A 17,335-nucleotide genomic window follows, 5' to 3' on the forward strand; every position below is an offset into this window, starting at 1 on the left:
GAAGCTTTTGTACTACATGCATCCTGAACTCCTGTATTTCAGGGTGTTCTCATATGTGATAATGATCAAGAAGGAGACATGGGGCCATATGTATCAAGCTAATTAGCATTCGCAAAGGTCGAAATTCTGCGAATTTCGGCCGTTGTGAATGCTAATTAGACAAATGGTATGTATCAAACATGTTTGATGCAAAATAAGGAAATAGCAAAATTTGCTATTCCTTATTTTGCGATTGCACTTAAGGAATCGCAAATGTTGCGATTCCTTAAATGCAATGTATCAAACAAAAAATATTCAAAAAATGCCATTAAGGATTCGCAAATTACCACCAACTTCTAGTTGGTGGTAATTTGCGAACTCTTTTCAAAAAGCTTTTTTCCAAAAAACAAAAGGTGCCATATGACGCCCATACATGCCCTTAGGGCATGTATGTGCGCCATATGCCCCCAAATGTCTTTTTCAGGGGTGCAGCAGGGTGTTCTTGAGACACCCCTGCACCCTTGGAAAAATTCCTAATTTGCGATTAGCAAATTGCTAATCGCAAATTGCCCCTTCATTCCTATGGGCCTCCTGGCCCATAGAAATGAATGGGTAAATTGCGATTAGCAATTAGCTAATCGCAAATTAGGAATGGTAAGGAATCGCTATTATATAGCGATTTTGTACATACATATCGTTTTGCGAATTCCAAATAGCGATTCCTTAAAATTCGCTATTTGGAATTCGCAAAACGGAAGTATGATACATACGGCCCTAAGGGCCATATGTATCAAGCCTTTTGTGATTCACAAAGGCCGAAATTCGCAGAATTTCGGCCTTTGCGATTCGCAAACGGCCTTTTTGCATGTTTTGGGATGTATGAAACACTCCCAAAATAAGGAATTGCAAACTTGTGCGATTCCTTATTTTTCCATAGCATTTAGGGAATCGCAATTTTGCGATTCCTTAAATGCTATGTATGTAGCATTTTTGGCTTGCGAATTGTGGTTAAGAATTCGCAAATTACCACCAACTTGTAGTTGATGGTAACGTGCGAATTCTTCCAAAAATGCACAAATTGGTATTTTAAAAGGTGGCATGTATGTGCGCCATATGCACACACATGTACATTTCAGGGGTGCAGCAGGGTGTCTTTGAGACACCCCTGCACCCTTGCAATAATTCTCAAATTGCGATTAGCAAATTGCGAATTCGCAATTTGAGAATTATTTTGCATTCATTCCTATGGGCCTCCTGGCCCATAGGAATGCATTGGAAATTTTTCCTTAATTGCGAATTCGCAAAATGCGAATTCGCAAATAAGGAAGCTTAAGGAATCGCTAAAAAAAAGCGATTTATTTCATACATACCATTTTGCAATTCCTAAATAGCGATTCCTTAAAAATCGCTATTTAGGAAATGCAAAATAGTTTGTTGATACATATGGCCCTATGAGAAGTAAAATATTTGCCTAGGACCACACTATTTGGCCAAGTAGAGAAGCCGGGTTTCCTGGTTTCACATTGTGCAGTTCAGCCACTAGATAGGTATCTCTCTTCTTTTTTCATTTTACTTCAAACGTTTATGCTTTACCTTTAAATCTTTCTGTATGATGTTAGAGCCTGGGTGGCAGACAGGCGCCACATGAAGGCTCAGCTCTTTTTGGACTTAAGGAGCAAATAAAACTTCAAGCTAAGCCACAGCCAGAAATCCGGCTCTTAGCTTGTATTGAGCCTTCAGTGGCTCACTCACCTACCTCTATTACATAATGGCAATTAAGGGGACAAAGGCACCGAAAGGATATGGTTCGACTATCCTCAAACATTTTGGTGAATCAGGAATTCCAACACCACAGTGTAAGGCCCCTTGTTTCAAGATTTAAAACCTTCTCAATACACCATAATTTAGTGAGTAGACTATGAGACTGGGTGTTCTCTCCCCCATGGGTAAAACCAAGTGATTGTTGGCTTACAGTACTATTTTTTTAGCACATACTTACTGTCAGTGTTTACTTTAATTTACGTTTTTTCAATCTCTTTAAAGAAAAAAGAGAAGGTGGGAAATATGTTCGGAAAGTGATTACCCAAGAAAGCACAATTTGTCACATTGGGAGGCCGAGATTAATAAAAAAAAAAACTTCCTTCTGGTTCCATAGTTTCCATCTTTCTCATACAAGTGGAGTGTGAGTAGTTCTGATAGTGAGCCCGAGGGACTACTCTCACCTAATATATGTCACTGTGCTGTGGAAACTGCCCATACCTTAAGTACAGAGTTCACAACCAGTATATTTTAGCAACGCGGTAAAGCTAGGATTAAACGTCAAATCTCAAGTCTAAAACCTTCCACTCTCTCATGTCTGGCAGGTGAATTTGGGTGTTTGTGTCTGCCCACCCCAGTGAATTGTACACCTTGCTAGAGGTTCTTTTTCTAGGATATTTATTTTTAGAGCACTCAATAATTTTACAGGGCTTGTTTCTAAGCAATCCTAATGTTTACAGACAGAAGACTATAGGCATAGGGAGATTGTGCGTCCTAAAATTCAATTTCATCCATTGTATTAATCAAGTTTCATCCTTTGTACACTTGACTCACCAAAAGTAGCGATAGTACGCAGAGAAATTTTTCTTCACAGTGTGATAAAGGGATAGCAACCTAAATGCTGCATAACTCAATATTGTCTAATCTATGACTCTTCCAGAGACTAGCGACTTAATTTACAGGACAACGTGGATTCAAATTCTCAAAACAACGCTCCGACTCACTGTCCACACCATGTTCATGCTTACCTTCCACTACGCCCATCTTGCCTCCTGGCCTCCACCCTCTTGGCACCAATGCGCCCTTTGGTCACACCTCACACAATTATTTTTGACCACTGAGAAAATATTTGCGAGTGCATGATTTAATGCATATCCGACCCCAAACCAATACTCAGTCATAAAAAATACATTACCACTATGCATGGGATCATTCATAGTGCCCTGTCCTGTGGTGCCATACGTCCCTTCATAGTCCACATAATAAAGTCACATGGTTAAACGAAATATCACATAGGTGACTATCAAAATAGAACTTCTTTCCCATTTCTTATGCTACCCACGTTCTTCAACTACTATCACGGAGTCAGAACAGGGCAGTAAACACTGACAGACCCCCCCCCCAGACCTAAGTAGATGACCAGTGCCTGTGTAATGATGGTATCACTTGTCATGTGGGTAGATTTTCCCTGGCCGATTCAAAAGGCATACTTTTACTCTTATCATGCACTTCATCAAATATTTATTGCTGTGCCACATGGAAAATTAGTTTTGACCTACCAAGAATGTATTTTCACCAAAGATCCTATATTGGTAATTTAGGGTCAAAAACACATTGCCCAAAATGAGACGTTTTCAAAGATGTATATTATTGCAGGTGTGAAGAACATTCACTAATGATGAAAAGGTATAGCATTCTATCTCCTAACAATGCTATGTACCGCGCTTTCAGGACTCCTTGCTCTTTGCATTGTAAATAAAGGTATTTATGAACTATGTTGGACTGCTATTAATAGATCACAGAAAACGTGTGTAGCCATGACATTCTTTATTATAAGGTGGGCGAGCATCTGTTTTTCCAAAGATTCTTTTAAGACTTTGCTATCTGAAGCTATTCATGTCCAACATGCATGCTTTGAGTCTCCTCTTGACTGTGACCTTTGAAATATCACTAAACCTCACATCTTGCAAAGTTCCGTTTCAGTATGTGGACAGCCTGAGCTTCCTTTTCTCAATTTGTGATTTGCTTTAAGCCCCTTAAAACAAAACTCCAAATTCATTTTTATGTTTTTGCAGGTATCCCAAAAATCATACTCTTGCAAATTCACCAGGGTTACTTTAAAAATGTGGGTTAAATTAATTTGGAAATGTCATGGCTTTGGGATGAGGTTGATTTTTTACTTAAATGGCATATTGATTACATAGCAAGTGCACAGTACCTCTATCACCAGCTTTTCAAAGTTCATTCTGAACCTTAATGTGATTTTAAAGATTAAAGAGTATTCTCAATGAGGTTACTCAGTTGCACACTATTCATGTATATCTTTTCCAAATAAAGTTGGTAGATGAACGTACCCTGTGAATAGAGATGATGCATATTTAAAACAATAAACTCAAAACCAGAAGGACAGAATTAGTGATTTAAAGTTGACTAAAGTATGGTAAATCTGTCAGATAAAGAAATATTACAATTTCCAAAATGAAGAAGGAAGTTGCTCATAGTTAATATAGAAACACGGCTAGAGTGAAGTTGTACATATGAGAGTATACATGGGGCATTTTTGTTTGCTTTTACAGGTGCAGAAATTCCCCTTCGTGGTTCGGTCACGAAAAGCAAAGAAGAAAAGCAGTGTTTAAAGGATCTTCAAGACGTAGAACTGAAGGAAAGCACCACCCACCAAACAACAGGTTAGGAACAGCTAATTGAATGTTTTAAAATTGAGATTGTATTCAGAAGAACCAGTTGCCTGAGAGTTTCCACTTTATTCTCCCTAGTGAAGGATTAAATATTTTTACTACTAATTCAGGTTATTTCAGGAAAGTGATTGAGTTAACCGGGCATGAGTAATCATTTATTTGAACCTTCTGGGTGCAGCTTCCACCTCTGTCGTCTGTGTTATTTCCCCATTAGTTGTGCTGTATTGAGAGTACCCTATTTTCCAGGCACCCCACACTAATTTCTACCTTCATATTATTCAAACCTTTTAGGGGACTTTCACAGTGGTTGGAACTATTTATCATTTGAAAGCGGCTCTCCCCCAGCGTGTTTGAAGTCAGCTGATGTAACACCATTGCCTAGTAAACTGTAAGGTGAAAGGAGCAGCAACATTGTCAACTCCACTTATAAAATAGCTAATCTTGATCACCCGTTGCAGTCTGCATTTCCTTCTGCAGATGTAACAGGCACTTCTCGTCTGGGTTTGGGCTTTGAGCAGTGTTGACCACTATGGGTTCTTGATCTTTCACTGTTTCTCCATACTTATGAGTGTGGAATAGGACTAGGGACATTGATGTTCCAGTCTGTGGCAGCTCCATGTTGGTGTCATTCTTTCTGTGGGAGCTCACCCATCAATGCTGTCTCAGATTGCAGTAATTTCATGATCTCAACACCTGTCATAGCTTTAATGAGGGCTATTGCAAACATTATAATGGAATAAAAGAGCGCCACAGATTTTATACATATATATGTAGTTGAAAGCATCCGCTATGGGGAAATGTTGAGACTAAAAAGAATCTGCAGCAATAGTCGTGATCTAAGATCGAGGATACTCAACTAAAACAATAGATGCTGCTGTTGCCAAATCCAATTCATTAGACAGGTCAGAGCTGCTTAAAGACAAACAGGAATGTAGCACTCTCGGAAGAAGAGAAACAAAAGAAAAAATCCACAAAGAACAGTGATTTCAGAATTATTTTAACATACAGCAAACAAGAGCAGGCTATCAAACACCATGAGACCAAACTGGCCTATAGTTCTAAGCGATCCACTAATTGGCCAGTCCCTACCTAAAAATCTAGCTATCACATACAGTAAGGCAACCTCCATGAGAAATAGCCTTGTAAAAAGTAGTCCTGAGGTTGTTGAGGGAACCACCTGGCTGTCACAACGCAAAGGCTTTTTCAAATGTTAAACATGCAAAGCCTGCCTATACTGAATCAATAAATCAGCTTAAACTGGGCCTTTTGGTAACAAAGAATATAGAATTTCAAAATCCCTGACTTGTAAAACAGACCATGCCATTTATGTGCTGGAGTGTACTTGTGGCTTACGATATGTGGGCAGCACCAAGCTTCAAGTACATAAAAGAATACTCCAGCACATTAGGGTAATTAGGAACCAGGATCCAACATACCCCGAGGCACGCCATTTTAAAGCTATCCACAATTCAAATCTTGAACATCTGAAATATTAACTAATAGATGCAGTGCCACCCAAAAGAAGAGGGGTAAATAGAGAAAGTGCTTTATGCAAACGAGAAACACGGTACATCCTTGAATTAGATTCTAAACAACCGGGGGGGTGGGGGTGGATTAACTTCACGGAGGACTTTATACAGATATTAACAGCTTAGTCAATTTCCGCAGAATGCTGCTATACCCAAACAAGAGAAAATCCAAAATGGATTTTACAATATTAGAGCACTTCACAATTGAGTAACGCGTGACGAAGCACATGCACTTTAACATATTTCAGCACTTGCACTTTAAACAGTCACAATGTGACTAAAAATAAATGGCTGACGGAAAATAAATAATTTTGCACTCACTTCGTGGTCCGTGCCCCGTTTGTCTCGAGGAGTAGAGGGTGTAGCGGAGTACATATGTATATATATATATATATATATATTCACTGAAAAAACCATAGGTTATAGACCATATATAGTTAGGAATTAGCATTTAAAAAACCTTATTTTACTCACACAAAACCATTGAAATTCCATATATAGTTAGTTGCAGTAACTATATATCGCGCACCCGCAATCCACTGCTGATCATGTCACATATTACATCATTCATGACATGGTCAGTGACATCACTGATGACATCATCTAGTGTCTGTGTGTTTTTGTAAAGTTTAAATATGTTTTACATATTGAAGAATGAGTGGATGTATGGAAGACTGAGTGTGTGTGTGGCTGGCTGGGAGGTGTGTGACTGTGCATATCAATGTGTACTTGTATCAGTGATTGTATAAGAGAGTAAGTATGTGTTAGTTTATGTGTGAAAAGTATGGTGTTCTGTGTTTAACTGTATAGATGAGGAAATCGAAGTGTGATTGATTCTTCACAGGACTGACTAGGTGTATGAGTGCATATGATAGTGTTGTAATAATGAGTGACTGTATTTATGAGTGATTGTATGGGTGAATGAGTGAATGTGTGTGTAGACGTAGGAATCAGTGAGTGCGTATGTAGTAACTGGTATTGGTGTGTCATGATGTCATCACTGATGTCATTTGAGATGTCATCAGTGATGTCATCAGTGATGTCATTTGAGATGTCATCAGTGATGTCATCAGTGATGTCACTGACCATGTCATGAATGATGTAATATGTGACATGATCAGCAGTGGATTGCGGGTGCGCGATATATAGTTACTGCAACTAACTATATATGGAATTTCAATGGTTTTGTGTGAGTAAAATAAGGTTTTTTAAATGCTAATTCCTAACTATATATGGTCTATAACCTATGGTTTTTTCAGTGAATTTTCAAGGTTTTGTAAATGCTAATTCCTAACTATATATGGTCTATAACCTATGGTTTTTTCAGTGAATTTCATAGGTTTTTTAATAGCAAATCTTTATAAAAATAATACATTTTAAATCTAATTTTATATTTTATAATTTTTTTATTTTTTTTTAATATTATTTTTAGTGCGCTCCCGGGGCGCGGACAGGTGAACGCACGGGTAAGCGCAATCTGGCGGCGCGCCCCGAGGCGCGTACTAATGCGCGTCCCGGAAGCGCTATTGTCGAGAACGAAAACAACATCGTGACGTATCGCGTAGCCGCCACGCCTTGCGTCATAAGACACGTATCGCGTAGCCGCGAGATGCGTCTTATGACGCACCGCGTAAGCGCACCCGGAAGCGCATACGATCGCGCAACGTAAGCGCCCCGATGCGCTTACGATACACGCCCGGGACGCGCCCCGGGCGCGTAGCGTAAGCGCGTCAAACCATGTGACTTTAAAATAACACTTTTCATTGGTTCAGAACTTTTTTTTTTCCAAATTGTGTGAAACCCACCCATTTCTCTCACTATTGCTTTGTACTTGGAGAGAGCAAGAGCTGTTGTGTCTACTCTATCTCCTACTTTTCTGATCTCCAGCAATGGCTGCAAGAGAGTCATCCAGCAGTGATTCAGAGGGATTTTTGGATGAGGACCCTCCTCAGCAAAAGAAAAAAACCCATTTCATTTGGAAATTTTACGACATCCCAGAAGGACAGAAAAAAGTGAACGCTCCCAAAGTAACATGCAAAATATGTGGGAGTAGTTTATCCAGAGGCAATCCTCTGAAAAAATATAGTTTTGGCAATGCCAATTTGATCCGGCATGTCAAAAGAAGACACCCTAACAACTTTGCCAGGGAGAGTGTCAGAGAGCTGGCACGGAATGTACCAACAGATGGCGGCAGCACCTCCACTGGTGGAGCAACACCTTCGGGACCACCCCGTGGAAGAATGATCCCTAACATTCAGCCGGTGTTTGCGGGCATCAAATTTTTGTGCGCAGAGTGTGACGAACTGCTCTGCTATGGGGAGCAGAGTGTTGAACTGATTGCCCTAAAGAAACAGCAACACCGCTGCTCTTCCAGTCCCTAAATTTTCAATTTTTTTTGCTCCTGTTGAGCAGTTTTGGAATCCTTGTTTTTGTTTTTCCCTTGAAAAAAATACAAAAAAAATATAAAATTGTTTTAAAAAGTCTAAAAAAATATAAAACAAAAAAAACAAAAAAAAAATATATATAAAACAACAAAATGAAAAAAAAAGTTCTTTTCAGAACTACCTCCAATTTTTAAAAAGAAGCTTTATTTTTTTTAAAGTCTGTCATTTTTAATCTCCATGGTACGCTCCCCCGTACGCTCCCCGGTGCGCGTACCGGGCGCTCACCCCCGCGAAAATCGAATTTTTTTTTATTTTTTTTTTCACCCGCGGGAGCCTTTTATGGCCCCCACATGTAACCTAGGGGGTCAGGGGGTGTGTACCCTGCCCCCTCTTGCTCATTTCCCCCTTTGATTTTTGCCACCTCTTGTGTCTCAATCCTACCGAGACACAAGATGGCGGCCGCTGCGGACTGTTTCGAATGTTTATAGACACCCGAGAACCAATCAGCTTGCCGTGCGCAGATCGCGTGGCGCGCCTGGAGCGCTCCCCTGTACGCGTACGTGGGAGCGCTCCAGGCGCGGCTCTAGATATATATATTTTTTTGAACGTTAATTTCTCAAAATCCACTGGAGCACATATATTGAGACCTACAAAAGGCACATCGGGCTACCAGTCCCTACAAATTTGCCAAGTTTCGTGCAAATCCATTCAGCCGTTCGGGCTAAAAATGAGGCTAACCGCCCTATGGAAAACTCAATGTTAAAAACACGTTTTGGGACCCCCCTTTTTTCTCGGCCCCCCCTGGACCAACTCCCCCCAAATTTCCAGTGGCTGCTCAGAAACAAAATGTTCCATTTTGCTGAAAATTTCAGCCAATTCCGTCCACAAACGCCAAAGTTATTAGACATAGAATTTTCAAAAATCCCATAGGGAAAAAATCCTAACTATATATACCTACTGGCGACCGCCAGTAGGTAATATATATATATATATATATATATATATTCACTGAAAAAACCATAGGTTATAGACCATATATAGTTAGGAATTAGCATTTAAAAAACCTTATTTTACTCACACAAAACCATTGAAATTCCATATATAGTTAGTTGCACTAACTATATATTGCGCACCCGCAATCCACTGCTGATGATGTCACATATTACATCATTCATGACATGGTCAGTGACATCACTGATGACAACATCCAGTGACTATGTTTCTGTAAAGTTAAAATATGTCTTACATATTGAAGAATGAGTGGATGTATAAGTGTCTGGACGAAGGATTTAGTAGGTGCATGACTGAATGTATGAGTGAGTGATTAAATGTGTCTCACTGAGTGCATGGGTTAGTGACTAAACTGTCTTAATTTGTGCATCATTATGTCTGTTGTTCTGTAAACTGCTGCATGTGTTGATCAGTAGCTATATGAGTAACTATATGGGTTATTGATTGATTGCCCAAGTATTTGCATGGGAGACTGAGTGTGTGTGTGGCTGGATGGGAGGTGTGTGACTCTGTACAGATCAATGTGTACTTGTATCAATGATTGTATAAGAGAGTAAGTATGTGTTAGTATATGGTTGAAAACGTAAGGTGCTCTATGTTTAACTGTATAGAGTAGAAAATGGAAGTGTGATTGATTCTTTACAGGACTGACTAGGTGTGTGAGTAACTCCATGGATGAGTGGCAGAGTGTGAGTGTCTGTATAGGTGTATGAGTGCATATGATTGTGTTGTAAACATGAGTGATTGTATGTATGAATGATTGTATGGGTGAATGAGTGAATGTGTGTGTAGACGTAGGAATCAGTGAGTACGTATGTAGTAACTAGTATTGGTGTGTCAATGGTTTCAAAAATTATACTCTGTTTTTAACACTGGGTGAAACAGAGGTTATATTAAAATGTGAGGAGATGCATTGTATTGTCACATGAATGATATCATCAGTGATGTGGTCATTGATGTCAAATGAGATGTCATCAGTGATGTCATTTGAGATGTCATCAGTGATGTCATCAGTGATGTCACTGACCATGTCATGAATGATGTAATATGTGACATCATCAGCAGTGGATTGCGGGTGCGCAATATATAGTTAGTGCAACTAACTATATATGGAATTTCAATGGTTTTGTGTGAGTAAAATAAGGTTTTTTAAATGCTAATTCCTAACTATATATGGTCTATAACCTATGGTTTTTTCAGTGAATTTTCAAGGTTTTGTAAATGCTAATTCCTAACTATATATGGTCTATAACCTATGGTTTTTTCAGTGAATTTCAATGGTTTTTTAATAGCAAATATCATAAGCTGTCGAATGTCAAGTACGTGGTAAGAATTTTTTTTTTCGTGTTTATGCACACTGATCTGCTTTGATTGCTGCCCCCCACCCCTCATTTCTATTAGGAGTACTCTCTCTTTGCAGATAGTGAAGGGTAGTTAACGCAGCCCTTTCCCCCTTTGTAATCCGTCGTGCCTGCTTCTCTCTCCATTTGATTGATTGTTCTCTTTGGTTCATTCTCTATTTACAAACAAGCACAGAGTCGCAATACTCTGTTTAGTCTTTGCAGATAGCGAAAAATCGTGTAAAAAAACAAAAGGAATCGAGCAAAATCAGTAGGCCACTAATGGGATCTCTTTTTGACCTCGCTAAAATAGAAACATTAGGAACAACCTGTTGAAAATAGCAATGCGTATGTACATAAGCGGCGTTCATTTGTGTTCACAGTACCCCTTGTTGATTGTTTCAATCGAGCATTGAATTGTTCGATGTTAATTCTCTTAAGGATCTTCTCTACCTGCAAACGAGGAAGAATAGGAATATTCTCTCTCCCTTTGCAGATAGTGAAGGGTAGGTAACGCAAGCCTTTAACACGTCGTACCTATTTCATTCCTCATTGATTGATTGATTGTCCGAACATTGACTGTTTGGGAATTAGTTCTTTTTGGAGGTATTCCCTGTTTGCAAATAAACGTAGGAAAATCTTTGCAAGTAGTGAAAGGGTACGTAATGCGGACCTTTCTCCCCCGTTGTAATCTATCATGCCTATCCCCACTGATTGATGCACCTGTTTCACCCGGACCATTTACTAGACATACGTCATCTGGCCCGACCAGAGAGCACCCCTAGTGAAAAGGACATATGCAATAATAACGAAGTGATCACTGTATCCTGTTAACAGAAACTTTAGCATGAAACAACCTGGAAAGAAAAGAATAGGAAAACGAAAATCAGTAGGCCACTGATGAACATGAACTTTTATTAAACAACGAACAAAGAAACGATAACATAACGTAATGATAAAACCTATTAATGTCCTAGAAACAAGAAAACGTTAAAATATGCCAGTGGTGAGAGACCAGAAAAACAGTAAGAGAAACCAAATCACCCCTCGCTGTCCCACCGCCTGCCACGCCAAAAAAATCGATAGACTAGGGAAAATGCAAGTCAGTAGAACATCCGCCCCCACTCTGGAAACTTCCAAGGTGGGGCAGGGTTCCGGCTACGCCCAGCCGGGAGCAGCCCATATAAGGCAGGTCCTGCTGCCACGCCTCGGCCAGGAGATCCTAACGTAGGGTGTAGCCGGAGGAGAGGCCGAGACCAACGGGACCCGGCCAGGGGATTGCCTTTACAACGCTGAACAGTTGCAGGGGGGGGGGAATGTCTCCTCGACCCTCCCCTCTCTCTCCCAGTCCGGCCGCGGTGGCCCTTGAGAGTTGCAGGTAGTCCCGCCACATGCTCTTCCGGTCCGGCCACCAACGGTCGGGGGGCCGAGGCCGACGGAATCCGGCTGCAGCCGATAAACCAAGAAACCCGTTCATGGGGCCAGAGCCAGGGGCGTCCGGCCGACATCCACCGGAAGCCCGGCCCGAAGACGGACGGGACACTTCTTTCTTTTATAATGGCTGCGACAACACTGGGGGGGGATGTCTTGCACATGCCTCCGACCCCCCCCTCGTCCTCATCGCCTGGTCCGGCCATAACAAATCTCAAGCGAGACGCCGTGGGGTGCACTGGGAGGGAGAGACGGTGCGAACAGGCCTCTCCCGCCTCCCCAGTGTAGGCTTCCCAGCTGCACCCTCAGCGGTCCAGGCGCCCGGAAAAGAGTTCTTCCACTGTGGCCATGCTGCAACGTCTCGCCCGGCAGGGTGGAGCCCGTCCGTTCATTTGACCCCGCGATCGCCAGTAGCTACCGAACTCTCAAAATGGCGGTCGACCTGGCAAGAGCGGGCCCAGCATAAAGAAATGGCCCGGTCACTGGTTGACTCCACCACCGTAGTCCTCCACGACCTTGAAGATTCTAGAGGAGCCGCGGGAGTCTCCCACCCCCGATGGGGAATGACTGCCATGATCACCCGTGGAGTGACGAAACTGTATCCGCGGGACGTCGGCGCCAGCCTCACTTTGAATTACTAGAATCCTGCAGACCTCACTTCCGGTGAAAGCACAGTGTGACCCGGTAGGAAAAATTGTTGCACCCCCTCCCCTTTTTGACTGATAGTTCAAACCACCGATCCTTTCCTTTGCCCTTTTAACGGAACTTTGGACTGCCTCCCCCTCTTTTACATTTTCTAGAGAAAACAAAACATTAACCACTACATTAGCATAGCAGTTGACACCAGAACTGTTTTCAAATTGAAAACCAACAACATCTTCAACAGAATCCTTTTTGTTTCTGCTGTGACCCTGCTCCAGCACAGGCATTGTCCCCAGCAGTAATTCTGCAATGCCGGTAAGAATAGCTGTGGTGCCTACTGGACTCACTCACCCCCGCGGCGCCCCACGCCGTTATTTGCTGGGCGGCAACTTGCTAGACATCACCTTCGTGACATCCAGATTTCAGCGCGTTCTGCTGCCTTGGAACTATTCGCACAACAGACCGCTACTGACAAGAATATTTCATTATTGGTGCTGTCAATTTCAATAAATCTATTGGATAATTCAAAATAAATTGCCACGGTCTCTTCGTTGTTTAAATGTTTTTACTGTTTTTGTTTTGTTGTATATATTTATATGTTATTAAAGTTTTATATTCCTACTACTTTGTTGGAGTGCTATATATTTTTTATGTGACACATAATTGTAAAAACTTTGATGTACAAAGAGTCATTCCTGGAATCTTCCGCTTCAGGCTCGGTCCCCTCCCCAATCACAATACAGGATAGTTTTCAGATAGTAGGAACACGTGTGGTGTGACGGATCTCATCGGGTGTGGGCCTTGATCTACTATAACTCCTTTGAAGAGGGGTGATTCTTTACAGCTGGGGCCATAAACTACATCTGCAGGGCTAGCTGATAGCCTGGACAATCGGACACAGAGGAAGAGGAGTGTCACAGGGTGCGGTAGTGAATAGGGCGAAAGGGAGGTGTCGGGCGGGCACAGTGTGATTCTCAGGGAAGAGCAGCGCAGATGGGGGGAGGTTTATTGCCCATGCATAAGACAGAGAGCGGGGGTGACCAGTGCCTGGGGAAGATGCTTGCGAGGGTGAGGAGCCATGCTACGAATCGACAGCGTGCAGAGAGTGGGTCTGGTCAAGACATCTAAAATGGCTGCCGTGCACGACAAAAGTGTGGCATTTCAAAAAAGGCAAGATGGCGCAGACAATGTTTTTCAACACTTCCTCATTTCCTTCGAATCGAACGTTAACAGACGTTGGGGCATATTACCAAAGTTAAGCGATATTTATCGCTAACGATGCTTACCAACCAATTTTTTACCACTAAGCATCGTCAGAAATTATCGAAGATAAACCTTACTATTATCAAGGTTTATCGCAAATGCGATAATAAACGGCCGCAATGCATGAATATCGCTAAAAACTCAGCGACATTCATGCATTACCGAGCTAATACTCTTAGCCATGTTATCCACCTCCCATTGGATAACATGGCTAAGAACTGCTCAGGGCAGGTGTTACTTTTTGGAGATATTCGCGCTTAGCGCGAATATCTCCAAAAGTTGGTAATAGGAGATAGATATCTTGCATGTTGTAATGCAAGTTATTGTGGTATATGGAACTCATACCATAATCTCTCAGGAAAGCAGAAACTGATCCTTTTGGGACCGCCTAAAAAGGCCTAGGGGGTGAGGAGTACTCTACTTTGCCCCCTTTTCACGTTCCGAACTATTTTATTTTACTCTCTTCTGTAATTACACAAAATACCAGCGATAAGATGCATCGGAGACACACAGTGAGAGAAAGGAGGCCGGAGATGAAGAAGACATGTCAAATACACATTGGAGATAATATAGTGGCAGAAGGGAAGTAAATATGAGTAAACTTACCATGTAACATAAAAATGTTGCACTCTATACTATAAGTCTCATTTTATACTACAATCACTTCGCTACAACCTCATAAATTAAAAATAAAAATAAATAATGTCTCAAACAATTTTTGATTTCTAAATATAAATTTATTCTTCAAAATTTTCTAAATTTGAAACAACTAGTAACATGTCCTCATCAGTAATTTCCTCTTCAATCATCTCATCTGGAATCTCCTCATTAAAAGTCTGCAATGATGATTCTTGTAACTCTATGGTCTCCAAACACTCGATAAATTCGCCATCAAGAGATTGATCAAAAAAATCATTCAAGTCATCTCCTCCTTCTGACAATATTTCATTATTGGTGCTGTCCATTTCAATCAATGTAGTGGAATCATTCAAGTCATCTCCTCGTGACAATATTTCATTATTGGTGCTCTCAATTTCAATCAATGTAGTGGAATCATTCAAGTCATCTCCTCCTTGTGACAATATTTCATTATTGGTCCTGTCCATTTCAATCAATCTAATGGAATCATACAAGCCATCTCCTCCTTGTGACAATATTTCATTATTGGTGCTCTCAATTTCAATCAATGTAGTGGAATCATTCAAGTCATCTCCTTGTGACAATATTTCATTCTTGGTGCTGTCCATTTCAATCAATCTAATGGAATCATACAAGTCATGTCCTCCTTGTGACAATATTTCATTATTGGTGCTCTCAATTTCAATCAATGTAGTGGACAATTCAAAAGAAATTGCCACGGTCTCTTCATTGTGAGCCATTTTATTTTGAAATTGCTTGCTGTAAATTGCAGAAAAAAATAATCACTTTCATTTATCGTTTTTAGTAATACATAATATAAAACTAACTTCATCAAGTATTTAGTATAACAGAAGGACTGCAAATAAATAACAGAAAACATTTTTCAAATTATCTTCAAGTGTACAACATAGTTCCCCTTACAAATTAACAACTCACCTTTTTAAAAGTAGCAGAAGTGTTAGTACTGTGTAAATCAAACACCAGAAATTCACCACCAAAAATTCCTCACAAATGTACCTCAGACAGTAGTATCACAAAATGGCTGTGGTTTCCTCTCATTTGACATATATACATAACCAATTAACTTTCATCACACACAAATACAAAACCAAAGTAACATTTTAATTGGTTCTAAATTTCAACACTTTCAAATGTGTTTTCCCCATGCAATTTTCCATAGGACATTTACATACGTCTACAGCCTGAATGGCTGAACGGAATTACACCAAACTTGGCAAAATGGTACATCAAACCTAAGAGGTCAGGAAGGATCTACTATGCCCCCTTATGGTCATTTCCCCCTTCGCTTTGGCCTCCTCTTGTCTCTCAATCCTACCGAGAGACAAGATGGCGGCCGCTACGGACTGTTTGGAATGTTGACAGACGCCGGAGAACCAATCAGCTTCGCAAAGCTCCGTAACGCGAAAAGTACACGAAGCGGAGCGCTGTTACAGATATATATCTTTTTTTGAACGTTAATTTCTCAAAATCCACTGGAGCACATATATTGAGACCTAGCAAAGGCACATCGGGCTACCAGTCCCTAATATTTTGCCAAGTTTCGTGCAAATCCATTCAGGTGTTCGATTATTATTATTATTATTTTTTTTTGCCCCGCGGGGCCCTTTTAAAACCTCCACATCAAACCTAGGGGGTCAGCGAGGATCTACTATTCCCCCTTATGGTCATTTGCCCCTTCGCTTTGGCCTCCTCTTGTCTCTCGATCCTACCGAGAGACAAGATGGCGGCCGCTACGGACTGTTTGGAATGTTGACAGACGCCGGAGAACCAATCAGCTTCGCTTCACAAAGCTCCGTTGCGCGAAAAGTACGCGTCCTAGGACGCTGCCCGGTCCGCTGTTACAGATATATATCTTTTTTTAAACGTTAATTTCTCAAAATCCACTGGAGCACATATATTGAGACCTACAAAAGGCACATCGGGCTACCAGTCCCTACAATTTTGCCAAGTTTCGTGCAAATCCATTCAGCCGTTCGGGCTAAAAGTGAGGCCAACCGCCCTATGGAAAACTCAATGTTAAAAACACGTTTTGGGACCCCCCTTTTTTCTCGGCCCCCCCTTGACGAACCCCCCCCAAATTTTCAAGGGCTGCTCAGAAACAAAATGTGCCATTTTCCTGAAAATTTCAGCCAATTCCGTCCACAAACGCCAAAGTTATTAGACATAGAATTTTCAAAAAACCCATAGAGAAAAAATCCTAACTATATATACCTACTGGCGACCGCCAGTAGGTAATATATATATATATATATATATATATGGATCATCAAAGTCATAAGCACTTGAATATTCCCACCCATACGCGGGGACCCCGGGAAATATATAAAAATATATGTGAAAACATATATATATATAGCTATATAAATTTTTTTTTTCCAAATCTTCTGAAAGGAAGCCGGGACCCTTACTGCCACGGTGCACCTCCGGATCAGAGGCGGTCCGGTTATCAAAATTTCTCCCAACACAGCAAAGCCACTGTGCACTCCTCTCAGACAAAATGCGCCATCAATCCAAAGATATGCTTTAAAGAAGTTTCTTTATTTGCATCGTAAGCCAAAGAAAACACCCTACGCATTTCGCGTTCGGCCGCGAGCAAGGCGGCTTCCGTTGAAACGCGTAGGGTGTTTTCTTTGGCTTACAAT

The 17,335-nt window shown here is 41.1% G+C and overlaps 1 protein-coding gene across 2 annotated transcripts in view; it reads left to right on the forward strand.

The window, feature by feature from the left end:
• Positions 1-17,335, forward strand: part of LOC144818755 (uncharacterized) — a 285,822-nt gene that overhangs the window by 149,609 nt on the left and 118,878 nt on the right. For both annotated transcript variants that reach the window (XM_078676471.1, XM_078676472.1), the window contains exon 4: positions 4,314-4,424. In XM_078676471.1, the coding sequence (XP_078532597.1) occupies positions 4,314-4,424 (111 nt within the window). The remainder of the gene's footprint in view (positions 1-4,313; positions 4,425-17,335) is intronic.

Source organism: Lissotriton helveticus, chromosome 2_1 (assembly GCF_964261635.1).
Source record: "Lissotriton helveticus chromosome 2_1, aLisHel1.1, whole genome shotgun sequence".
Lineage (NCBI taxonomy): Eukaryota > Metazoa > Chordata > Amphibia > Caudata > Salamandridae > Lissotriton > Lissotriton helveticus.